The sequence below is a fragment of the Delphinapterus leucas genome, chromosome 8, assembly GCF_059928025.1.
Source record: "Delphinapterus leucas isolate spDelLeu-1000000601 "Yukka" chromosome 8, BTC_Dleu_Yukka2, whole genome shotgun sequence".
In the NCBI taxonomy this organism is placed as follows: domain Eukaryota; kingdom Metazoa; phylum Chordata; class Mammalia; order Artiodactyla; family Monodontidae; genus Delphinapterus; species Delphinapterus leucas.
Genome location: NC_143136.1, coordinates 54,827,424 through 54,852,702, shown reverse-complemented (window position 1 = coordinate 54,852,702; position 25,279 = coordinate 54,827,424). Strand labels below are relative to the sequence as shown.

General features: G+C 42.7%; 2 protein-coding genes across 6 annotated transcripts in view; one reads left to right on the top strand and one right to left on the bottom strand.

Annotated features, from left to right (window-relative positions):
* TTN (titin) overlaps positions 1-25,279 on the bottom strand; it is a 279,289-nt gene that overhangs the window by 27,226 nt on the left and 226,784 nt on the right. For all 3 annotated transcript variants that reach the window (XM_089916619.1, XM_089916621.1, XM_089916620.1), the window contains 15 exons: positions 25,194-25,279; positions 24,989-25,093; positions 24,319-24,516; positions 23,919-24,215; positions 23,242-23,829; positions 22,848-23,150; positions 5,634-22,739; positions 4,718-5,014; positions 4,022-4,609; positions 3,626-3,928; positions 3,212-3,508; positions 1,558-1,845; positions 1,146-1,445; positions 437-739; positions 42-347 (listed from right to left, as the gene is read on the bottom strand). The exon at positions 25,194-25,279 is cut by the window's right edge and continues 502 nt beyond it. In XM_089916619.1, the coding sequence (XP_089772745.1) occupies positions 42-347; positions 437-739; positions 1,146-1,445; positions 1,558-1,845; positions 3,212-3,508; positions 3,626-3,928; positions 4,022-4,609; positions 4,718-5,014; positions 5,634-22,739; positions 22,848-23,150; positions 23,242-23,829; positions 23,919-24,215; positions 24,319-24,516; positions 24,989-25,093; positions 25,194-25,279 (21,365 nt within the window). The remainder of the gene's footprint in view (positions 1-41; positions 348-436; positions 740-1,145; positions 1,446-1,557; positions 1,846-3,211; positions 3,509-3,625; positions 3,929-4,021; positions 4,610-4,717; positions 5,015-5,633; positions 22,740-22,847; positions 23,151-23,241; positions 23,830-23,918; positions 24,216-24,318; positions 24,517-24,988; positions 25,094-25,193) is intronic.
* Positions 1-25,279, top strand: part of PLEKHA3 (pleckstrin homology domain containing A3) — a 137,190-nt gene that overhangs the window by 76,576 nt on the left and 35,335 nt on the right. For 2 of the 3 annotated variants that reach the window (XR_004022489.2, XR_016394119.1), the window contains exons 8-9: positions 17,623-17,772; positions 18,212-25,279. The exon at positions 18,212-25,279 is cut by the window's right edge. The gene's annotated coding sequence lies outside the window, so the exon portion shown is untranslated. The remainder of the gene's footprint in view (positions 1-17,622; positions 17,773-18,211) is intronic. The other variant, XR_004022488.2, reaches the window with a different exon arrangement.

Below are 25,279 nucleotides of genomic sequence, written 5' to 3'. Positions count from 1 at the left end.
ATTAAGAAAATAAAAACACAATCATACCAGTAGGTACGTACCAAGTATATCTTTGGCCTGTACGGGTTCAGTCATTTCTATAGGTTCCCCTTGTCCGGCACAGTTTACAGCGGATACCTGGAAGTAGTAATTGACTCCAGGTTTCAGGTTAGACACCACATACTCTGTAGTTCTGACCTCTCCTTTTGTAGAGACAACAGTCCATTCCTCTTCCTCTCCTTGTCTCATGCCAACAACATATCCAGTAACAGCACTGCCCCCATCATAGACCGGTTTACTCCAGCCAAGAGTGATGGATGATTTAGTTGAATCTTCAATTCTTATCTTAGCCGGTGGGCCTGGAGGATCTGGCATGGCCAATCACAGTACCGTAATTACATAATCGTGTACAGTTTGGTGACATGAAAAAAGACATAGGTGAAGACACCACACTTACCAATAGGATCAGCAGCTTTGTAGAAGTCAGATGGTTCAGAAAATGGACCCTGTCCAGCAGCATTTATAGCACAAACTCGGTATTGATAGTCACTGTGTTCCGTGAGTCCTGTCACTTTCTGTCTGGTGTCACGGATAGTCTCCTTTAGGACTTTAAACCATCCCAGACTCTTCTTGTCTCGTTTCTCAAGGAAATAGCCGCTTATGTCACTACCACCATCTGCAACTGGCCTGTTCCAGACAACAGTCATCGAATTCTTGGTTATCTTTGTCACCTCTGGCACGCTCGGAGGCCCAGGTGTGACTGTTTAGAAAGGAAGAGGAAAATGAGTTCAAAGGATCAACATTACTGATAAATTCTACCTTTTAATCTTCAAATCCTATCTAAGAATATTAGTTTCATTTATTATACTTTCTACCTGGTGAAAAGGATGGTAATGAGAAGCAATATGATGAACAAGAAAATAAAAGTCAATCAAGCTCTGAAAACATATTCATAAGCTAGCAGAATAGTATGTATGTATGTATGTATTTATTGGCTGCGTTGCATGGCTTGGGGGATCTTAGTTCCCCAACCGGGGATCGAATCCGTGCCTCGGCAGTGAAAGTGCCAAGTCCTAACCACTGGACCACCAGGGAATTCCCAGTTTATATTTATTTTTAAATTTTCAGGTATTTGATTTTAGTTTTCTAATGAAATCACGTCTCACCAAATGCATTCTTTGCTACCACCGGGTGAGATTCCAGTGCATCACCAATTCCGTATTTGTTCACAGCGCGAACCCGGAAGATGTATTCATTTCCTTTGATAATTTTGGTGGTCGTAATGATGTACTCTTCCAAATTTTCAGACACCATAGACCACACGACGCGGCTTGTCTCACGCTTTTCCACGATGTAGTGAGTGACTTTTGCACCGCCATCATCCGCTGGAGGCTGCCAGAGAAGAGTTATCTTTGTAGCAGTGACGGTCTTAAATTCAATTGGTCCACCTGGAGGTCCTGGTTTGTCTGTGAATGAAAAAACAAAATGGTATATTAGTAAATTTTAAAAGGCTTCTAATTTAAAATTATTAAGTTTTAGGCAAACAAAATATGATGTGGGCCTGTATTCACCACCTACCAAGGATCTGCACTCTGATGGTGGCTGAGGCTGAGCCTATGGCATTCCTTAGTTTTAATTCATAGCTTCCACTGTTAAGGCGAGTTGCATCTTTGATGAGTATAGCTGCAAGGTCAGTGGTATTTTCGACACACACCAGTGCACTGGTTTGTAACTCTTTATCATCTTTATACCACTCAATTGTAGGCTCAGGTTTGCCAGAAATGCCAGCTCTGAGCTTCACAGATGCACCTGCTCTGTATTTGACAACTTCTGTATATTCTAGAGGCAAATCAATTACGGGTCCACCTTCAAGAAAAACAGATGAGAAATATTTAGAAAATCACAAGGATGAAATAAATAATTGCAGCAACTTCAAAGTAAGCTCATTGGCCTTTATTAAATAATACACACGAAGTAGTTCTAATACTATTTATATTTTACATTTAATTTCACAAGCCACTCTTTTATCACAGATGGGGAAGAAAGACTGTGAGTAAGCTCTGTACCCCAGTGACACTGCACTAATTGCACAGGGACTTAAATGCCTTTGAAATGTATTTTAACATCTATCAGGTGTTTTATTCCAGTGATGCAATGGGATATGGCAGTGAGAGCATCATTGCAGAAGCTGAATTATATGTTTTCTTTTATTCTAGTTCTCCTTCCTCTGACTACCTCTGATTCTTTTTATTTTCCCTTCCCAGTTCACTGGTATCCAAGTGGGGGCATTTCACATCAGACCCTTGAATTCTGAATTATCTACTCACAGAGCTGTAAGCTTCCCTGGACTGATTTTCTGCCAGGCTGCTTAAAATTTTTGAGAAGCAGAATTAATTTGACTTGCTTCACAGTCTCACAAATACTGACTCAGTGTCTACAAAGCCTGGTTCATAAAGAGAAGCCCTGGTATTCTCAGCATGAGGATGGGAGTGGATACTTTTGCCCAGATACCATAGAGACTCCTCCTTGAAAATGGGGACTTTTAGAAAAAGTGTCACAGGGTACCTAACTCTCATGAAATTTTAATATTCAAAGCACTGTTGAGTTGAATGTGCCACTTATTTTCCAGAGTGGTCAAGTATGTGTATTTTGGACTGACAGCCATGTAGAGAGAATTCTGGAGTCTGTCTGTTTGAATACCCACCCTATTGTTAATGAGCTGCTTGATGTTGGGGAAGTTATATAAGTGCTCTAAACCTCAGTTTCTCTTCTGTAAAATGGGCTTATCTTAAGGCTGTTAGAACTAGGGGAGAGAATTCATGGAAAGTACCCAGTAAACGTTAGCTAATATTATCATCATTAATGCCTCTGTTTAGCCTTTCACTTATTTCAGAGGAATATTCTCTGGGCATTCAACCATGGTTTTAATTATTGATGCTGAAAATTTTAAATAGAAGAGTGAAAACACCAACTCATGTAATCAAAGCATCACGAAAGGTTGAAGTCAGAAAGCCCTTTAGGTATCCTGTAGTCCAAATCTCATGTTTTACAGTTACGTCAAGAGGCCTGGAGGGGCTATGGAATTTTCCTACGACTCACAGCTAATTCATAATTTCTTCTAAAAATCTAACAACGTACATAGTAAAAGTTATCCTACAGATTAGGACCACAAAAGTAAGACAAAATACTGAGTTAAATTGCTGTTGGGATTCAAACTGCTAAAAATGCTTACCATAAGAATCGATGCATGTAATGGGGCCTGCAACCTCGGATGGATTGCTGATGGAACCGACAGCATTTCTAGCAAAGACACGGAATTCATACTGGGAATTCTGAGTCAAGCCAGAGACAGTGAGTTGAGTCTCGGTAACGTTGGTGAAGCTGGCCTTGGCCCATCTGCCATCTGGAAGGTCTCGTCTCTCAACAATGTAGCCTGTAATCTTGCTTCCTCCATCATAAGCTGGTTGTTGCCATGAAAGGTTGACAGAGTTCTTTGAAACATCAGTGATACGGACATTTCTTGGGGGTTCTGTGGTAATGACAGGAAGCAGATTAGTGGCACTTATTTCAACATTGTTTTGCTTTGCAGAAAGAAGGTTTGCGTTTTTAAGTAGTGAGAACTGTCCTTCTAATGACAAATACATACCGCAGGCATCAATGGCTAGGACTGGTTCTGAAGGATGGCTGGGTTTTCCAATACCAGCAGCATTTTCTGCATACACCCTGAATTCATAGACAAGTCCAGCACTGATGGTTGTGACTGTGAAGTGAGTGGTGCGGATGACCATTTTGTTGGCTTTCTGCCATAAGATAGTGTTTCTGTCTTTCATTTCCAGGTGATAGCCTATAACTGCACTGCCTCCACTGGACACTGGTTCATGCCAGCCCACGGTGATACTTTCTCGAGTGACTTTAGTGACCCATGGTGTAGATGGTGGTCCAGGTGTTGCTACAAAAGAGAGAAATCGCACAGGTTAATACAGACATTTAAAACATTTATGTATATGGAAACCTGGGATCTTTGAAAAGTTTGACAACTTACTGTATGGTAGTTTGACAACCACACAAGCCGAATCTATGTGATCACTGATGCCAAAGCGGTTTTCTGCCTTGATGCGGAATTGGTATTCTTCTCCTGTGGTCAGTTTCATGACTTTAATCATGGTTCTTGCAACTGTCGCAGACACTTCAGTCCATACTGCAGTACTTGTCTCTCTCTTGAGTACAATGTAATTGGTAACCTGACTTCCACCATCATACTTAGGTGGCTCCCATTTGAGAGTCACGCTCTCTTCAGTTACATCACTAATCACAACGGGGCCAGTTGCGGGACCAGGCCTGTCCAGTATGATGATGTTAATGAAAGCTTTGGTTGTTCCACTGGAGTTGGCAGCAGTGATCTCATATCTTCCAGCATCAGCAGCAATGCTTTCTTTGAGATTGATGGTCAGGTTCTCAGCAGTAATTTCAGTGTTAAATCTCATGGTTGCTTTCAGCGGGACACCATCTCTTGATAAGGTCACTTTGGGCAGTGGTTTTCCAGAAATTGGAATATCAACTTTAAGGTTTGAACCAGATCTAACATAGACGGTATGACTTGGGAAGTTCTTCATGTCAATTTCAGGTGGTTCTGAAAAATAAGAGTATGGAAGGTGAAGGTGAAAAACGTTTTATTGCAAATTAACTTAAGTCAATGCAAGTAATTTCAAATTTTGCTTCTGCATAAAATTAGACATACCTAGCTGCTCCTTTACAAGGACAGGAAGCAGAAGCTCTCTTGGGTCACTCAGACCAGCTTGATTTTCAGCAAACACCCGGAAAAAGTATTCAGAATTCTCCCTCAGACCAGAAATGACATGATGGGTTGACTTTACCACTGCACATCTCACCCAATTTTTCTGTCCTTTTTCTAGTGCTTCAATGACATAATGTACAATTCTGCTTCCACCATCATGTTCTGGCTTCAACCAGGCCAGGGAAACACTATCTTTGGATACACTTGTTACTCCAAGTTTTTCGGGTGGGCTTGGTTTTTCTAAGAAAGTAAAACATCAGAAGAAAGAGAAGTTATTACAACATTTTTTCCCCACATGTGTTCTTCCTGCATTGTGAAAAGAAAGATTTTTAAATGAAGGCCACAGAGTTACTTTTATTTGAGTCTTTCTTACTTTTTATATGATCAGTTTGGCTTCTGAGCCAAGCAAAACTTTCCCAGGCTTTGTCATTTTATGTTATAGCATGTCATAGCATTCAAATCAAGTAAGTGTCAAATGACCAAATAAAATGATTAAATTTATCCCAAATTTATCATGGGTGTAAAAATGAGGAATGAAATGAACAATCTTGTAAGAAACACTATCATACAATTTCTGCACACACACTATATATGTTTATATATATATATATGTGCAGTCAAATTCAATTATACTTAAATTCAGAATACATTATCCAACTCTAGCTATGTAAATTTCTACTTTTTTTTAATCAATGAAGAACTTTCTCTAGTAGTAAGATTTCATTTTGTGCTATAGTATGGATTGTTCGAGGTGTGTGTGAACCAAAAGCATTTAAGATTAAACAATAATTAAAATGATTCACACTAGTCTAGGAAAATGAATATGGATATGTAGGTTTTCTTTGTTCTTAAAACATACCTGTTATTTTTACTCCTTCCTTCGTTTCAGCTGGTACACCAACACCAAACTCATTTTCTCCGGAGACTCTGAAGTAGTAAATCTCCCCTTCTTGTAAGTTGGTAATTTTGTGGGAGAGGCGGTTACAGTTGCTGGTCACTGAGACCCATGCTTTCTTACTGGCCTCCCGTTTTTCTATGTAGTAATTCTTCACTGGTGCTCCACCATCATTTTCAGGAACATCCCAGGATAACACTGCAGACTCCCTGGTGACATCATGTACAGTAATATTGGCTGGAGGACCAGGAGAATCTAAAACTTTGACAACTAAGGTCAGTGAAGCAGCATTCAAAATATTCTGAATTGTTAATGTGTATTTTCCAGAATCATTTCTATTGGCATTTTCAATAGTCAGTGATGTATGAGAGTCTGTGGAATCAATATAAGCTCTAGTGCGGAGGTCAGTGTCTGGTTTGCTCCAGGAGACACTGGGTACTGGTCTTCCTCGGAAAGGCACAGTCACGGTAAAGGAGGCACCGGCCTTGACGATCAAGGTCTTCTTCATTTCACTGTCAAGATCAAATACAGGTTCTTCTTCTCTTTCCTTTGCTATCTGGGGATCGGAGCTATCACTGGGATCACTAGCACCGACCTTATTGATAGATCTTATTCTGAAAATGTATTCGGCTCCTGTGGTTAGTCCACTTACTGTGTATTCTGTGCCTCTTAAGTTCTGAATGGCAGTTTTCCAGTCAGTTTCATCAGATTTTTTAAATTCTACAGTGTATCCAGTTACTGGGGACCCACCATCAAATAAGGGCTTAACCCAGCCAATAGTTATATTGGTCTTGCCCGAGTCCATGATATTGGGTTTGGATGGAGGAGACGGTAAGAACACGGGATCTTCTGCCTGAATTAAGGGAGAGGTTTCACTTGGAAGGCTCAGGCCTGCAGCATTTTCTGCATATACCCGATACTCATATTCACATCCTTCCCGAAGTCCTGTTGATTTCACTCTCAGATCATAAACTGGTTTTTTGTTTACACGCACCCATCGTAGGCTGTTCTTCTCTCGCCTTTCAATTATGTATCCAGAGATTTCACTGCCTCCATCACTCTCTGGTCTTGCCCAGCAAAGTGTCATGAACTCTTTGGTCACAGATGTAATTTCCAAAGATGTGGGTGGACTTGGAACCGTAAATGGATCTAGTGCCTTTACAGCCATACTCTCCAGGGGCTCGCCAACACCATATTTATTAACACCGGTTACTCTAAAGATGTATTCATTGCCCTTGAGCAACTTGGTCACTTTACAGGATGTTGTCCTTAACTCTCCTTCACATATTGTCCAAGCAAGGCGACTTGTCTCGCGTTTTTCTACAATGTAATAGTCGATAGCTGCGCCACCATCTTCTTGGGGCGGTCCCCAAGAAACAGAGCATTTCTCAGCAGTGAGGCCAGTTATTTCAAGTGGTCCTGCTGGTGGGCCAGGCTTATCAAGTACCTTGCAATTAACTGCAAAAGACCGAGTTCCAGCAACATTCTTCAGTGTTAGCACATACTGCCCAGAGTCTCGTCGGACACAGTCTTTCACTGTTAGCAAAGTATTGTAATCTGTTGAGACAATTTCTGTTCTTGCTCTCTCTTCAATTTCTACACCATCCTTGGCCCAGGAAATTACTGGCAGAGGTCGCCCTGCAATGTCTGCATTTATCTTAAGGACCTCTCCAGCTTTGACAACAATAACATCTCGGAACTTGACATCCATCATAATTCTTGGAGCCTCAACATCGTCTTTAACTGTGATAGGTCCAGTGGATTCAGATGGCTCACTAGTTGAGTCAGCAGCATTCCTTGCGAAAACCCGGAATTCATAACGCTGGTCTTCAGTAAGTTCGGTTACTTCAAAGTATGTTTCTTGTACGTTAGTAAAGTTGCACTTCAGCCACCGGCCATCTGGTAGTTCTCTACGTTCAACAATGTATCCGGTGATCTTAGCTCCACCATCATAATGTGGCTTAGACCATTTAAGTGACACTGATTTCCTTGTGATATTTGTGACTTCAGGTTGTCCAGGAGGGTCACAAGGGTCTCTTGCAGGGACTGGTTCACAAGACTTACTGCATTTACCAATTCCAGCAATAGTCTCAGCATATACACGATACTCATACATCAGTCCTTCATCAAGGCCGGAGACTTTGCTTTGAGTAGCAGTGATGAGGCTCTTATTTGCTTTTGACCAAAGAATGCTGCTTCTTTCTTTATACTCAAGGTGATAGCCAAGTACTTGACTTCCTCCATCATTAACTGGCACTTGCCAGGTTACCAACATGGTGGATTTTGTGGCATGCACAACTTTAGGAGTACCAGGAGGACCTGGGGGGCTGAATGGATACTCTGCAACTACAGCTGAAGATGTACTGTAGGAGCTCTTTCCGTAGCGGTTTTCTGCACAAACACGGAACTGATACTCACTTCCTGTTACTAGACGAACTATTTTAATGGATGTTCTTGCAACTGCCTGTGAAACTACGTGCCATGTTGTAGAAGAGGTTTCTCTCTTTTCAACGATGTAATTGCTAATCTGGCAGCCGCCATCATATTCTGGAGGATTCCAAGAAATGGTTATATTGTCACAACTAACCTCGTCAATATGTATAGGTCCGGGAGGTCCTGGTTTGTCAAGCACAATTATAGTAATAGGAACTGTTACGGATCCAGCACTGTTTGAAACACATAATTCATAAGTTCCAACATCTTCCCTTGAAGCTTCCTTAATTGTTAGTGATGTTACAGTCTTTGAAGAAGAAACATTTACTCTAGTTGTCTCTTTAAGAGTCTGACCATCTTTTTTCCAGCTTACAGTAGCTTGAGGTCTTCCTTTAAATGGAACATCAATCTTCAGTTGGTCTGTAGCCTTTACATTGAAAGTATTGAAAGGAAGCTCAACTGAAGGCTTTATTTCAATATCTCTTGCAATTACTGGCACTCCAAGTTGTCTTGGATCACTTTTTCCTTTTTCATTAAGTGCAGCTACCCTGAAGATATACTCCTCTCCAGCAGTTAGGCCAGATATAGTTGCTTCTAGAGTCTTAACTTGTGTGCACATGCTCCATTTTTCACTCCCTTTGGTCTGCATTTCAACTACATAACCGGTAATTTTGCTGCCACCATCACTTTCTGGTCTCTCCCACTTAATTGTAGCTGTGTTACGGGTCACATCAACAAGAGTTACTCTTCCAGGTGGGAGGGGTGTTTCAGAAACTTTAACAGGTTCAGTTGTTTCAGCTGGCAAACCAATCCCATATTCATTGGAAGCCAAGACTTGGAAGTAGTAAGAACATCCTTCTTGCAGGTTTTCAATCTTAAAAGTGTTCTTCGTGCAATTGTTTGTAACAGTAGCGTACACTTTTCTTGTAGTTTCTCGTTTTTCAACGATGTAGTTCGTAATCTTAGCTCCGCCATCAATAAGCGGTGGTTCCCAAGCCAGTGTCACTGAATCTTTCTTCACTTCTCCTACGGTCAAATTCACAGGGGCACTTGGTGAGTCGAGAACTCTGACGTTAACAAAAGCAGTTTTAGAGCCACTGTTATTTTCTAGTGTCAGATTATACCGACCACTGTCAAATCTGGTAACGTTATCAATTACCAACATTGTATATGAGCTGGTCACCTCAATCTGGGCCCGGTCAGTGAGAATGCCTTCTGCCTTTTCCCATTTAACTTCAGGTTCCGGTCGACCTTTGATAGTGACAAATAAGCGTAAAGTAGCACTCGCACGCAGAATGACCACTTTTCGGAGATCAGCATCCAGTTCTATTTCTGGTGGCTCTTGCCTCTCTTTAGCAACAACTGAACCAGGTATAGTTGCAGGTTCACCTACGCCTTCAGAATTGATGGCACAAATACGGAAGTTATATTCAGTATTTTCTTTAAGCTTGGTCACGGTGAACTGCTTTCCTTGTAATCCTGTTGGTGGAGTGCACATTGTCCATTCAGCAGCAGTGGCTTCTTTGACCTCAACAACATAGCCCTTAACGGGAGCGCCGCCATCATAAATTGGCTTATTCCACACCAGGGAGACAGAAGATCTGGAAGTGTCTGCCACTTTTAGATTACTTGGTGGTCCTGGTGGATACAGGGCATCACATGCACGATAGAAAACAGATGGCTCACTAGGTTCACCCACACCAGCTGCATTTTCAGCAGCAACTCGGAATTCATAGGAATGCCCTTCAGTAAGGCCAGTTACCCTGAATCGAAGATCTGTTAGTGTTTTCTTGTTGCACTTGGTCCACCTGATGCCTGCCTTATCTCGTTTTTCAAGAATGTAGCCCTCGATTTCAGCACCTCCATCATCCACTGGGCGTGCCCATGTTACGACGACAGACTCTTTGGTGATTGCTGAGGCTTCAGGTGGGGAAGGAGGACCTGGTGGTTTATAAGGATTACGGGCTACAACAGGCTCAGATTCCAGAGGCTCTCCAATTCCATATTTATTCACAGCCATGACACGGAAAATGTACTCATTACCAGGAAGAAGTTTAGTGACTTTGTAGTTAAGGGCCTGTACCTCAGTTGAAACCTGGGTCCAGGAGAGTCTGCTTGTCTCTCTCTTTTCAATGATGTAATGTGAGATATTAGCACCACCATCTTGTAAAGGTGGGTTCCATGCCAGGTAACATTTTTCAGCAGTCACTCCAGAAACTTTCAGAGGCCCTTCAGGAGGCCCTGGCCTGTCAAGTACCTTTACAGTGATTGGTATAGACTTTGTTCCACCCACGTTGCTGAGTTTCAGGATATATTGTCCTCCGTCACTACGTATACAGTCTTTGACAAGAAGAGTTGTTTGCTGAATAGTAGACTTAATTTCCATCCTGGCAGCTGTTTCTTCAAGCTCTTTTCCATCTTTTGACCAAACAATATCAGGTATAGGTGTGCCACGGATATCAGCTTCAAGGACAAAAGTCTCTCCTGCGTGAACAACGATGACATCTTTATATCTGGGATCCAGTGAGGCATTTGGTGCATCAATTTCATCTCTTGTAGTAATGGCGCCAGTGCTTTCAGATGGTTCACTAAAGTTGCCAGCTGCGTTTCTTGCAATTACTCTGAATTCATATCTTTGGTCTTCTACAAGTCCACTCACTGTATATTCGGTTTCTAATACATTAGTAAAGCTGGCTTTCATCCAACGGCCGTCAGGTAGATCTTTCTTTTCTACAGTATAACCTGTTATTTTGCTGCCACCGTCATAGGCAGGTTTCTTCCATTTCAGTGTGACACTGTTTCTTGTAATAACAATGGCTTCAGGGCGACCTGGTGGGTCACACGGATCACGAGCAACAAAGCATTCCGACACTTTGCTCGGCTTGCCGATGCCAACAATATTTTCAGCAGAAACTTTGAACTCATACTCAAGGCCTTCATCAAGCCCAGTTGTTTTGAATTTGGTGTCTTGAATGGGAGTCTTATTTAATTTGACCCATAAAATGCTGTTCTTTTCTTTCTGTTCAAGATGGTAGCCAGTAACTTTGCTGCCTCCATCATTAACTGGCTCGTGCCACTGCACAAGCATTTGATCTTTCGAGACTGATGTCACAAAAGGAGTGCCAGGTGGTCCGGGTTCTTTAAATGGATATTGTACAATAACTGGTTTAGAATCCAAGGGGGCACTTTTTCCATACCTGTTTTCTGCAAAAATCCTAAACTGGTACTCAGTGCCTGTTTTCAGTTTGGTTATTTTAATTGTTGTTCTTGCAACTGTTGCTGATACCATGTGCCAAGTGGTGGTAGTTGTATCTCGCTTCTCTACAATGTAGTTGCTTATTTGGCAGCCACCAGTATAGGCTGGAGGTTCCCAAGATATGACCACAAAGTCTGCACTAACTTCATCAAACCGAACTGGTCCAACTGGAGGTCCAGGCTTTTCCAGAACGATAATGCTGAGATTTTCAGTTGCCGTACCTGCACTATTTGTTGCTGTTATGGTGTATTTTCCAAAGTCATCTTTGTTACTTTCTATAATGTGCAAAATAGTTGATGTAGCTGTTTCCTCAACATTTACTCTTGTTGTCTGTTTAAGAGGCTCGCCATCTTTGACCCATGAAATTTCAGGTCTCGGTCGGCCGATGACAGGAATTTCGATTTTAAGACCTTCTCCAGCTTGGACACTATATGTGTTAAATGGTAACTTAAAACTAGGCTGTATAGTCAAGTCCTTGGCTATGACAGGAACACCAAGCACTCTTGGATCGCTTTTTCCTTTCTCGTTGTAAGCCTTGACACAGAACTGATATTCTTGTCCAGAACTCAAACCAGTAACAACTGCATTGCAGACTTTGGATTCAGCCACAACACTCCATTTTTCTGTTCCTTTGGGCTGCATTTCAACAACATACCCCAGGATTCTGCTACCACCATCATGTTCAGGTTTCTCCCACATCAGCGATGCACTAGTCTGGGACACGTCAGTGAGTGTGACCTTTCCTGGTGGGGAAGGAGGTTCAGCTGCTTTCACAGCATCAGCGGTTTCCACTGGAACACCAACTCCAAATTCATTTTCAGCCATTACTCTAAAGTAGTACATGGCTCCTTCTGTAAGATTCTCAACTTTAAAGCTTGTTTTGCTGCATTTATTACTCACATTAGCATATGCTTTTCTGGTTGACTCACGTTTGTCAATAACATAGTTCTTGACCTTTGCACCCCCGTCAATGATGGGTGGTTCCCATATCAGAAGGACAAAATCTTTTCTCACTTCTTTGACTGCCAAATTCTGTATTGGTCCTGGGGTGTCGAGAACCTTCACAGTTACAAAGGCAGATTTAGATCCACTGCTGTTTTCCAGCTTGAGAGTATATTTTCCAGCATCACTTCTATCACAGTTATCTATTGATAGTTGGGTATAGTTTGCTGCTTTTTCAGTTTGGACCTTATCTGTGAATTCACCTTCCTCTCGAGACCAAGTGATCTCAGGTGTTGGGCAACCTTTGAATGGAATGTGAATTCTGACAGATCCACCAGCTCTTACAACAATTCCTTTCCTTAATTCAGAGTCAAGGTCAAGTTCAGGTGCTTCGAGTTTATCTTCTGGTTTCACAGTACCAGGAACTGATGTAGCCTCACCTAAACCAACTTTATTGAGGGCACAGACTCGTATTTTATACTCCTGGTGTTCAGTGAGTTTTGAAATTTCAAATCGAGTGGCTCTCAGGCCAGTCTGTGGAGTAACTATTTGCCATTCTTCTTCATCAGCTTTACAGATTTCTACTACATATCCCAGGATCTCACTGCCACCATCGTAGATGGGTTTACCCCAGGCAAGTGTAATTGAATTTTTAGTGGTGTCTACAATGTGTGCATTGATGGGGGGGCCAGGTTTGAACACAGGATCGCAAGCCTTATAATAAACTGTAGCTGGACTTGGTTCTCCAACTCCAGCAGCGTTTTCTGCAGAGACTCTGAATTCATACTCATGGTCTTCTGTTAATCCTGTTACTCTTAGACGCAAATCTGTAATGCGGCGTTTATTACATTTTATCCACCTAATGCCACTTTTGTCTCTTTTTTCTACAATGTAGCCAATAATCTCACTTCCACCATCACTATCTGGACGGCTCCAACAGACGGTCATGGAGTCCTTGGCAATGTTCGTGACTTCCAGGGTTTTTGGTGGTCCAGGAAGCACAAATGGATTTTTCATGAGTACTGGTGCAGATTCCAAAGGCTCTCCAACACCGTATTTGTTGACAGCCATTATACGGAAAATATATTCATTCCCTTCTAAGAGTTTGGTAACTTTCAGAGAATTGGTTACAACCTCTGAAGCAACAACAGTCCAGGCAAGCCGACTTGTTTCTCTCTTTTCAACAACATAGTGAGAAATGTTGCTGCCACCATCTTGAAGTGGTGGAGACCACGTTAGTGTGCATTTTTCAGCGGTGACTCCAGTAACCTGGACTGGCCCTTCTGGAGGTCCTGGTCTATCTAACACTTTTACATTCACTGGGAATGACTTAGAACCTGCAACATTGGAAGCTCTTAAAATATACTGTCCACCATCGATTCTAATGGCATCCTTTACAATAAGTAAAGCCTTGAAATCTGTGTTCTTTATTTCACATCTAGCAGATTCTTCAATTTCCTTGTCTCCTCTTAACCACTCAATGGTGGGTAGCGGCTTTCCGTGGACATCAGCTTCAAGCCTGAATGTTTCTCCAGCATTTACCACAATTGTGTCTCTGAATTTTGGATCCATTGAAATCCTTGGGAGTTCGACCTCATCCTTGGCGGTTACCGGCCCAGTACTGTCGGAGGGTTTGCTTATTACACCAGCTGCATTCTTTGCAATGACCCTGAATTCATATCTTTGATCTTCAGTAAGACCTGACACAGTAAATTGAGTTTCAATGACGTTTGTGAAGCTGGCTTTCATCCAACGACCCTCAGGCAAATCACGTTTCTCTACAATGTAACCCGTAATCATACTTCCACCATCATATGCTGGTTTGGTCCATTGTAAAGTGATTTCATGTCTTTTAACTATTATTGCTTCTGGGGTTCCTGGTGGGTCACAGGGATCTCTGGCTACATAGCATTCAGAATTCTTGCTTGCTTTGCCTATACCGACAATATTTTCAGCATAAACTCTGAATTCATATCCAATGCCTTCTTCAAGATTGAGTGCTTTAAACTGGGTGTCATGAATAATAGTTTTGTTGACCTTTGTCCACAAAATACTATTTCTTTCCTTTCTCTCAAGGTGGTAACCTATGATTGGGCTTCCTCCGTTATTGATTGGTTCATGCCACTGTATAACCATGGAGTCTTTGGAAACGGCTGTGACAAATGGTGTGCCTGGAGGGCCTGGTTCTTTGTAGGGATATTGAGCTACAGTTGGCTCAGATTCCAAGGCAAAGCTTTGTCCATATCTGTTTTCAGCGAATATTCTGAATTGGTATTCTGTACCAGTCTTCAGTTTGGTCACTTTGAGTGTAGTTCTGGCAACAGTAGCAGAAACAACATCCCATACTGTGGTGGTTGTATCTCTTTTCTGAACTATGTAGTTAGTGATCTGGCAGCCCCCTGTATACAGTGGAGGTTCCCAAGATAAGGTAATACTTTCAGCACTGACTTCATCAAATTTAACAGGTCCTTTTGGAGGATCAGGCTTATCTAGGGTTATAATTTCGATGGATGCTGTCTTCTGACCAACAACATTAGCAACTGTGATTCCATAATGTCCACTGTCATCCTTATGAGTTTCTTTAATACTGAGTATGGTGAGGTCAAGTGAATCAGTAACATTGATTCTTGTAGTCTGCTTCAGTGGAAGACCGTCTTTAGTCCAGGTAATGGTTGGCTTCGGACGTCCAGAAATTGGCACTTCTATTTTCAAATCTTGGCCGACCTGTACACTGTAATTGTTAAATGCGGGTCTTACATCTGGCTCAATGACCAGATCTTTGGCAACTATTGGAACTGCAAGAGACCTAGGATCACTTCTTCCCTTTTCATTTACAGCCACAACTCTAAAAAGGTATTCTTCTCCCTGAGTTAGGTTGGTAATTACGGCTTCAAGGGACTTGACTCGAGCACACTCTGACCATTTCTCATGGTGTTTAGCTTGCATTTCCACGATATACTGAATGATTTTACTGCCGCCATCGTGTTCAGGCTTTGTCCAGCTCAAAGAGACACTGTTTCTGGTGACATCACCCACGGTTATTTTTCCTGGAGGTTGTGGGACTTCTGCAACCTTAATTGGATCATCAGTATGGGCGGGAAGGCCAATACCATACTCGTTCTCAGCTGTGACTCTAAAGTAGTAACTGCAACCTTCTTGGAGTTGATCGATTTTCCAAGAATTCTTATGGCAATTTGTGACAACTGCAGCGTATGATTTCCTTGTGGCTTCACGTTTCTCAACAATGTAATTTTTAATTTTGGATCCCCCATCCAACAAAGGAGGTTCCCATGTAATTGATACTGAGTCTTTGGTGATTTCTGTGACTTTCAGATTAACAGGTGGACTTGGTGTGTCCAGGACTCTCACAGTAACAAAGGCAGTCTTTGTCCCACTGCTGTTATCTAACGTGAGAGTATATTTTCCACTATCATATCGGTTGACATTGTCAAGAACAAGAGAGGTGAAGCTGCTAGTGCTGTCGATTATAGCTGCGTCTCGGATTTCACCATCCACCTTTCCCCATTTAACTTCTGGTGTAGGACGACCTCTAATAGGAACAAATAACCTTAAGGAGCCGCCTGCCCTTATATTTATAATTTTCCTTAGTTCTAGGTCAAGATCAATGTCTGGTGCTTCCAATTTTTCTTCAACTATAATAGGTCCAGGGACGTCGGCATGTTCTCCAACTCCAGCTTTGTTAACAGCACAGATACGGAAGTTGTACTCATGCTTTTCCGACAGCTTCTCGACTTCTATGTTTGTTTTATTGATTCCAGTCGGTGGAGTGCACATTGTCCATTCACCAACACTCACGTCACATTTTTCAACAATGTATCCTTGGATTTCACAGCCACCGTCATATATTGGTTTGCCCCAAGAAAGGAAGACGGAAGATCTGGTAGTATCAATGACTTTGGGATTGTTTGGAGGTCCTGGTTTATAAATAGGATCACAAGCCTTTTGGTAAGCAGAAGGTGGGCTTGGCTCACTGAGTCCAGCAGCATTCTCAGCTGAGACTCTGAATTCATAATTGTGATTTTCTAAGAGTCCAGTTACTCTCAAGCGCAGTTCGCCAATCAGACGTTTATGGCATCTTGTCCATCTGATGCCCTCTTTATCCCGTTTTTCAAGAACATATCCAAGAATTTCACTGCCACCATCAGATGCTGGCCTTTCCCATACAACAACCATTGAGTCCTTGGTCACCGCTGTGATTTCTGGAGCTTTTGGTGCATCTGGCACTACGAATGGATTCTTGACAATTACTGGCTCAGATTCAAGAGGTTCGCCAACACCATATCTGTTGACAGCCATTATACGGAAGATATATTCATTGCCTTCAAGAAGCTTAGTAAGCTTGCAGCTGAGAGTTTGCACGTTGGCATCAACCACAGTCCAAACCAGGCGGCTGGTTTCTCTCTTTTCCACAATATAATTTATGATATCACTCCCACCATCTTGTAGTGGGGGTTTCCAAGCGAGTGTGCATTTTTCTGCTGTAACTCCTGATATAACAATAGGTCCTTCAGGTGGCCCTGGTCTGTCAAGAACTTTGACATTTACAGTGACTGATACCTCTCCTGCAACATTTTTGGCTTTCAGTGTGTAATTTCCACTGTCAACACGTATTGCGTCCTTTACATTGAGACTGGTGGCAAAATCAGTGCTCTTTATTTCTAATCGAGCTGTATTTGAAAGCTCCTGATCACCTTTTATCCACTGAGTGGCTGGTACTGGTTTGCCATAAATATCTGTGTCAATGTTGAATAACTCACCAGCGTGAACCACAATTGTGTCTTTGTATTTTGGATCCATACGAATTCGTGGTGGTTCTACCTCATCTCTTGCTGTTATTGCTCCTGTGCTTTCTGAAGGCTCGCTAAACACTCCTGCAGCATTTCGAGCTATAACCCGGAACTCATATCTGTGATCTTCAGCTAGGCCGGTTACTTCAAACTGAGTGTCAATGACATTTGTAAAACTGGCTTTCATCCAGCGGCCCTCGGGCAGTTCTTTCTTCTCAACAATATAACCAGTGACCTTGCTTCCACCATCATATGTGGGTTTCTTCCACTGAAGAGTCACAGAATTCCTTGTGACAGTGATTGGCTCTGGCCTTCCTGGTGGATCACATGGATCACGGGCTACGTAGCTTTCTGACACTTTACTTGGCTTGCCGATGCCCACAATGTTCTGTGCGGAGACTCTAAATTCGTATTCAATGCCTTCGTCGAGGCCAGTTGTTTTAAACTTGGTTTGAGGAATGGGTGTCTTATTCAACTTAACCCAGAGGATGCTATTTCTCTCCTTGCGTTCTAGATGATAGCCAGTGACTTTGCTACCTCCGTCACTGACTGGCTCGTTCCATTGTACTTCCATACAGTCCTTGGAGGAGAGCGTTACGAACGGTGTGCCAGGAGGACCAGGAACTTTGAATGGATACTGGGCTACAGTAGGCTCTGAATTGAGGTAGGTACTCTTTCCATATCTGTTTTCAGCTGCAATCCTAAACTGATATTCACATCCAGTCTTTAACCTGCAAGCTTTTATTGTTGTCCTTGCAACAGTAGCTGACAGAATTTGCCATGTGGTTGTGGAAGTGTCCCGTTTTTCTACGATGTAATTATTGATAGAGCTTCCACCATCATACTTAGGTGGGCCCCAGGAGAAAGTGATACTGTCAGCTGTCACTTCATCCATTTTAACTGGTCCCGTTGGAGGCCCTGGTTTGTCAAGAACAATAACATTAAGGGTTTCAGTAGCTTCACCAGCTGAGTTAGTCAGTTTAACTACGTAATGTCCAACATCTTCTCGGCAGGCTTCCTTTATCGTCAGTAGTGAGTTATTTTCTGTGCTCTCAGCATTTACTCTGGTTGTCTGCTTCAGTGGTACATCATCTTTATGCCAGGTTGCAGTTGGCGTAGGGCGTCCAATGAATGGAACATCGACTTTCAGATCTTCACCTGCCAGTACAGTGAAAGTATTGAACAGGAGTTTGAAGGCTGGTGGAATGACAAGATCCTTGGCAACTACTGGCACACTCAGTTGTCTCGGATCACTGATGCCCTTCTCATTCTGAGCGGAAACACGGAAGGAGTATTCTTCACCCTGAATTAATCCAGTAATAGTGGCTTCGGTGACTTTGACTGTGGCACATGTGGTCCATTTGTCACTGCCTTTGCTCTGCATCTCTACAATGTAGCCTAGAATTCGGCTGCCTCCATCATGCTCAGGTTTCTCCCAAGAGAGTGACACGCTATTTCTTGTGACATCCACCAAAGTTATTTTTCCTGGAGGAAGAGGTCGTTCTGATGCTTTCACAGATTCCGCGGTTTCAGCAGGCAGCCCGATGCCATATTCATTTTCAGCGAGAACCCTGAAGTAGTAACTACAGCCTTCTTGAAGCTGGTCTACCTTCCAGGAAGTCTTGTGGCAATTTGTTGCAACAGTTGAGTATGCTTTCCTTGTTGATTCCCGCTTTTCAACAATGTAGTTACTTATTTTTGAACCTCCGTCAAGAAGAGGAGGCTCCCATGTCAGTGTGACAGATGTCTTAGTGACCTCCTTTACCTTCAGATCCTGTGGAGGGCCTGGTGTATCCAGTACTCTGACACTGACAAATGCAGACTTGCTGCCTGAGCTGTTTTCTATAGTTAGTATGTATTTGCCACTGTCGAATCTGTTTACGTTTCCAACGGTAAGCAGGGTATAAGAGCTTGTGGACTCAATGCTAGCTTTATCTAAAGATTCTCCGTGTTCCCGAGTCCACTTCACCTCAGGTACTGGCCTTCCTTTGATTGGAACAAAAAGTCTCAGGGTACAACAAGCTCTTATGGTAACAACTTTGCGCAGTTCAGCGTCCAGTTCAATCTCTGGAGGCAGCATCCTGTCTTCAGCCTTTGGAGTTCCAGGAACAAGTGCAGGTTCCCCAATGCCTTCAGAATTCATGGCATAGATGTGGATTTTATATTCCTGGTTCTCTGTGAGGTTGGTGATAGTGTAAGAAGTTGCCTTGAGCCCGGCTGGTGGAGTGACAATATGCCATTCATCTTCTTCTGGCAGGGCGATCTCAACCATATACCCAGTGATTTCGGAACCACCATCATAGATAGGTTTGTTCCAAGCAATTGAAATGGATGATCTGCTTGTATCTAGAACACGCGGGTTACCTGGCGGGCCAGGTTTAAACACAGCATCACAGGCTTTATAAAATGGACTGGTAGCACTTGGTGCGCTGATTCCAGCAGCGTTCTCAGCCATGATCCGGAACTCATATTCATGTCCTTCTGTCAGTCCAGACACTTTATATCTTAAATCAGTAAGAGTCTTTTTGTTGCATTTCACCCAGCGTTGGCCAGCTTTATCACGCCGTTCCACAATATAATTGATGATTTCGCTGCCGCCATCAGAGTCAGGATGTCCCCAGCAGACAACCATGGAATCTTTAGTAATAGTTGTAACTTCAGGATTTTGGGGTGGATCAGGTGGTCCATAAGGATCTAGTGCAAGCACAGGCTCTGATTCCAGTGGCTCTCCAACTCCATATTTATTTACAGCCATCACACGGAATATGTATTCATTGCCTTTTAAAAGTTTAGTGACCTTTAGTCTTGTTACTTGGACTTCTGAAGCTACATTCGTCCATGCCAGTCTGCTGGTTTCACGTTTCTGAACTACATAATTGTCAATTTTGGCACCTCCATCGTCCAGTGGAGGCAACCATGACAATACACATTTTTCTGATGTCATTTCAGATATAGCTAAAGGTCCTTCAGGTGGGCCTGGTCTGTCAAGGACTTTGACATTGAAAATATGTTTAGCAAAACCACCGGGATTGGTTGCTGTAAGGGTATAGGCACCGCCATCCCGTCTTAGTGAATCCTTGTTTACCAGATTAGTAGAGAAATCTGCCATTTTAATTTCTAATTTTGCTGTGTTTTCAAGCTCCTTTCCATCTTTGGTCCATTCCATTGTTGGAGGTGGGCGACCTGAAACATCAGCTTCCAGCTTGAATGTTTCACCTGCTTTTATTATAATTGTGTCCTTAAATATGATATCCACCATTATCCTTGGTGCTTCAATGTCGTCCCTGCATGTGATAGCATCTGATGGCTCAGATGGTGGGCTAATAGCACCAGCAGCGTTTTTGGCAATCACGCGGAATTCGTATGCGGCATCTTCTGTTAGTCCGCTGACTGTAAATTCATTCTCCAAAATGTTGCTGAAGTTGGCTTTCAGCCACCGTCCATTAGGAAAATCTCTCTTTTCAACTATATAACTGGTAATTTTAAAGCCTCCAGTATATTCAGGCTTAGCCCATTTAAGGGTCACTGTGTGTCTAGTAATATTTAGAGGAACCGGTTTCCCAGGTTGGTCAATGGGATCCAAAGCTGACATAGGTTCAGATGGCTTGCTCGGCTTGCTTTTGCCAGCCATGTTTTCTGCGATCACTCGGAATTCATAAGCAATACCATCTGCAAGACCACTTGATTTGAAAATGTTGCCTGGTACTAATGCTTTGCTCACAGTCTGCCAGAGAATACTATTTCGTTCTTTTCTTTCAATGTGGTATCCTAAAATGGGGCTTCCACCATCAGAAAGAGGCTCATGCCAGCTGATGATTATTGAATCCTTGGTAACTGCAGTTACCTGAGGGGTACCAGGAGGCCCAGGAACCTTAAATGGATAGTTGGCAACTACAGATGCTGATGTGATGCCTGGTCCAACTCCGTATCTGTTTTGAGCTTTTACCCGGAATTGATACTCCACTCCGGTAGTAAGGTGAGTGGCTTTGTAGGTAGTGCGTATAACGGTGGCTGCTAACTCAACCCATGTGGTACTGTCAGTCTGTCGCATTTCTACGACATAGTTGCTTATGGGTACACCTCCATCATTCTCAGGTGGGTCCCAAGAGAAGGTGACAAAATCAGACGAAACTTCATCAAATTTGATTGGTCCAGTAGGTGGCCCTGGGATATCATGGACTTGAATGGTGATGACATCACCAACCTCTCCCACAATGTTCCTTGCTGTTAATGGGTAGGGCCCACTATCGCTTCTTACACACTCACTGATATTTAAGATGGTTGAAGTTGCTGTGTTTTCAAAATTAACTCTCTGGGTCTGTTTAAGAACCTGGTCTCCTTTCTTCCATGTAACTGTGGGCTTTGGTCGACCTAGCACTGGAATTTCAACTTTGATGTTGTCACCAGCTTTAGCAATGACTAATTTTTGATAAATGCCATGGAGATCCAATTCTGGAAGCATTGTCTGCTCCTTGACAACGACGGGTCGGCTTTCTCTAGGGGCACTTCTCCCTGCACTGTTCACTGCCATCACTTGGAAGGTATATTCTTCTCCTTCAGTTAGATTCTTCACAACACATTCTAACCCCTTCACGGTTGTGATGTGGGTCCACTGGTCAGAGCCTTTTCTTTGGGCCTCAATCACATAGCCAGTGATCTTACTGCCACCATCGTGCTTGGGTTTAGGCCACGCCAGGCTGACTGTGCTCTTAGTTATGTCCATAATGTTAAGACTGTCTGGTGGTGATGGTACTTCGGAGGCTTTTACAGGCTCTGTTGTTTCTGTCGGCTCACCAATTCCATACTCATTTTCTGCCATCACTCTGAAGAAGTATTCATGTCCTTCAGACAAGCCAGTAACTTTGTATGTGCATTTATGGCACTTAGTGGTGACCGTGGAGTAGGATTTCCGTGTTGCTTCTCGTTTCTCCACAATGTAGTTTGTTATATGTGAGCCCCCATCTATCAGTGGGAGGTCCCAGTGCAGGGTGACACTCTCCTTTGTGATGTCAGTAGGCCTCAGGTTAAGGACAGGTCCTGGTGTATCCAAGACTCTGACGTTAACGAAACCACTTTTCTTCCCAGCGGGGTTTTCAATGGTCATCACAAATTTACCGGTGTCATATCTGTTACATTCTGGGATGATCAGGAGCGTGAACGACTCTGTACTTTCAATGTTAGCTCGGTTTTTAAGGTTGATATCATCTTTGGTCCATGTCACTTCAGGAGCAGGACGACCTTTAATGGGCACAAATATTCTAATACTGAGTCCTGCTCTCACAACAAGGGTTCTTCGAAGCTCAGCATCTAGTTCGAAATCAGGAGCCATCTCCCGTTCTACAATTTCAACATTTGAAATCACTGCTGGCTCCCCAACACCTGCATCGTTGATGGCACTGATTCTAAAATTGTATTTTTCTTTAGTCTGAAGATCAGGGACGACAAACTCGGTGATTCTGAGGGTGGTTCCTGTCGTATCCTTTATCCAGGCATCATCTCCTACTTTTTGATGCTCTACGACATAGCCAGTGATTTCAAGCCCACCGTCATAATGAGGCTTGCCCCATGCCAAAGAAGCAGATTTCTTGGTGGTATCAGTGACACGTGCATTTGAGGGTGGTCCTGGGGGATCTGAAAAGGAGACAAAGGCACAAAAGTGTCAAGGGTTTGGCTTTTGTATAAATTATATAAAATATTGGCACTCCCAAATGAGCTGTATTGAAAAAGATAAATACTAACATGCTACATCTTTCATTAGAACAGGATTTGAAGTATCACTAGGTGGACCAATTCCTGCTTTGTTCTCTGCACTGACACGGAATTCGTAGGTGTTTCCTTCTTGCAGTCCTGTTACTTTGAATCTGAGATCGGAAACTGGAGTCTTTGTTGCTCTCACCCATCGCAAGCCTTTCTTCTCTCTCCTTTCTACATGATACCCTGTGATCTCACTGCCACCATCATCAACTGGTCTTTTCCAACTGACAGTGGCAGTGTTTTTAGTGACATTGGACACCTCTGGTTTTCCAGGGGGGCCAGGTGGACCTGAAAAGAAAGCAAATTTATGAGACATCTATGATTTCCTAAATTCTGCTGCAAATGCTTACATATCAGTTCCTTTATATGCTCTACGTACCAAATCTGTCTACCATCTTGACAGGTTCGGACTGTACGGGCTCCCCTTTGCCATACTGGTTTACAGCTGAGACCCGGAAGAGGTACTCATTTCCCTGGATAAGTTTGGTTGCCACATGCCTGCAAGACTGAATATCTTCGGCAAACACTGTCCACAAAAGTCGGCTGGTTTCTCTCTTTTCAAGAACATAAGACTTAATTGGTGAGCCGCCATCTTCTAAGGGAGGTGTCCATGTAAGCGTTGCTTTTTCAGCAGAAACATTACTGACTTCGATCGGACCTGGGGGACCAGGTACATCGAGGACTGTCACCTTCACATGCTCCTCCTTTGTGCCAAAAGCATTGGTAGCAGTGATGGTGTATTCACCAGCATCTTTTCTAGTGGCATACTTGATAGCAAGCATGGAAGATGTTGGGGTTGAAGTTATCTGAACGATGTCTGATGGTCTGATGTCTTTTCCTGCCCTGGACCAGCTTGACTTTGGAAGGGGCTTGCCGAGAATGCTAATGGCATTCAAAACAATGGTGTCACCTGCTTTAACTGTTAGCCCATCCTTTATTGTGGGATCAAGGACAATGGTTGGTGCCTCTGCAAAGAAAAAAAGAGCATTTTAATCGGAAAAGGAAGGACGCTTAATTTACTTTTGTTTATGTGCATAAAAAGTAAAATAGACCTACCATATTCATCCTTGCAAATAATGGTTCCTGTACTTTCTGATGGAGCACTGATAGCACCTGCTGTATTCTTTGCTCTAATTCTGAATTCATATTTTCCACCCTCAACAAGGTCAGTAACAGTAAAGGCACAATCTGTGACATTAACATGGTTGGCTTTCATCCAAGATTTAGAGGGAAGATCTCGCTTCTCCACTATGTATCCAGTCAACTTATGACCACCATCATATTTGGGTTCAGTCCAAATGAGAGTCACTGAATTCCTTGTTACATTAATAACCTCAGGTTTGCCAGGAGGATCTAAAATAAAGCAAAAAACAGACAAAGAAACCCAGTCAAACACACACCAATGTTCTCTTCATGAAGAAAATACACCTGGATTTTGCTTTGTATAACGACTTACCAATTGGATCAAGTGCCACAACTGGCTCTGATGGCAGGCTTGGCTTGCCTACTCCTGCTAAATTGATTGCCATAACTCGGAATTCATATTCCAGACCTTCAGTTAGTCCTGTCACTTTGAAGTCTTTCATCCTAACAGGAGTCTTGTTAGCCCTCTTCCACAAAAGGCTATTTCTTTCCTTGGACTCGATATGATACCCTACAAAAGATCCAGTGATGTGTCAATTCACATAGAAAGTACAAATGTAGCCTGATTTTTAAATTACATACGTACACACACACACACATACACACACACACGCACGGAACAAGTAATCATTCTTGCTTGTATGTATACTTTTATTACCTAGGCATAGAGCCATTTTTTCCTCTTGGAATAGACATCTATTGCACCTTCTGTCAAAAAGTTTTAACTTACAAAAATAGATATCATTAAGAAAGCCTTTATTAACTATTACATTAGGAGGTTTGCATTGAAATTAAGCGTTAGCTTAGTGAATTAGCCGAATGCTTCATGTACTGAATGCATAATGAACTGAAAAAAGGAAAATACATTTTTGTATGTGCAGGTAGTGCTATGAATAAGGAGTACAGATTCAACTGGTTCTCAGGGAGCAAGATTTGGAAGAAGTCGTAATGTAAACGCTGTAGGGTAAGAGCCAACTAAATACCTGTGATTGGAGAGCCTCCAGTTCTCCTGGGGTCAGTCCAAGTTAGAGATACGGAATCATGTCTGACATCCACAATACTGGGAGGTGGGGGAGCATCGGGCACATCTAGGAAAAAATAGATAATGCAAGATTTATAATCAGGAATGTATTATAAATAAGCCAGAACCATGTTTTGCTTTATGTTTTCTGACCTTGAGACACTTACCAAATGGATGTCTAGCAACAATTGGCTCCGATTTCAAGCCCTCTCCTACACCGTATTTATTTTCGGCACTGACCCTGAAGGTGTAT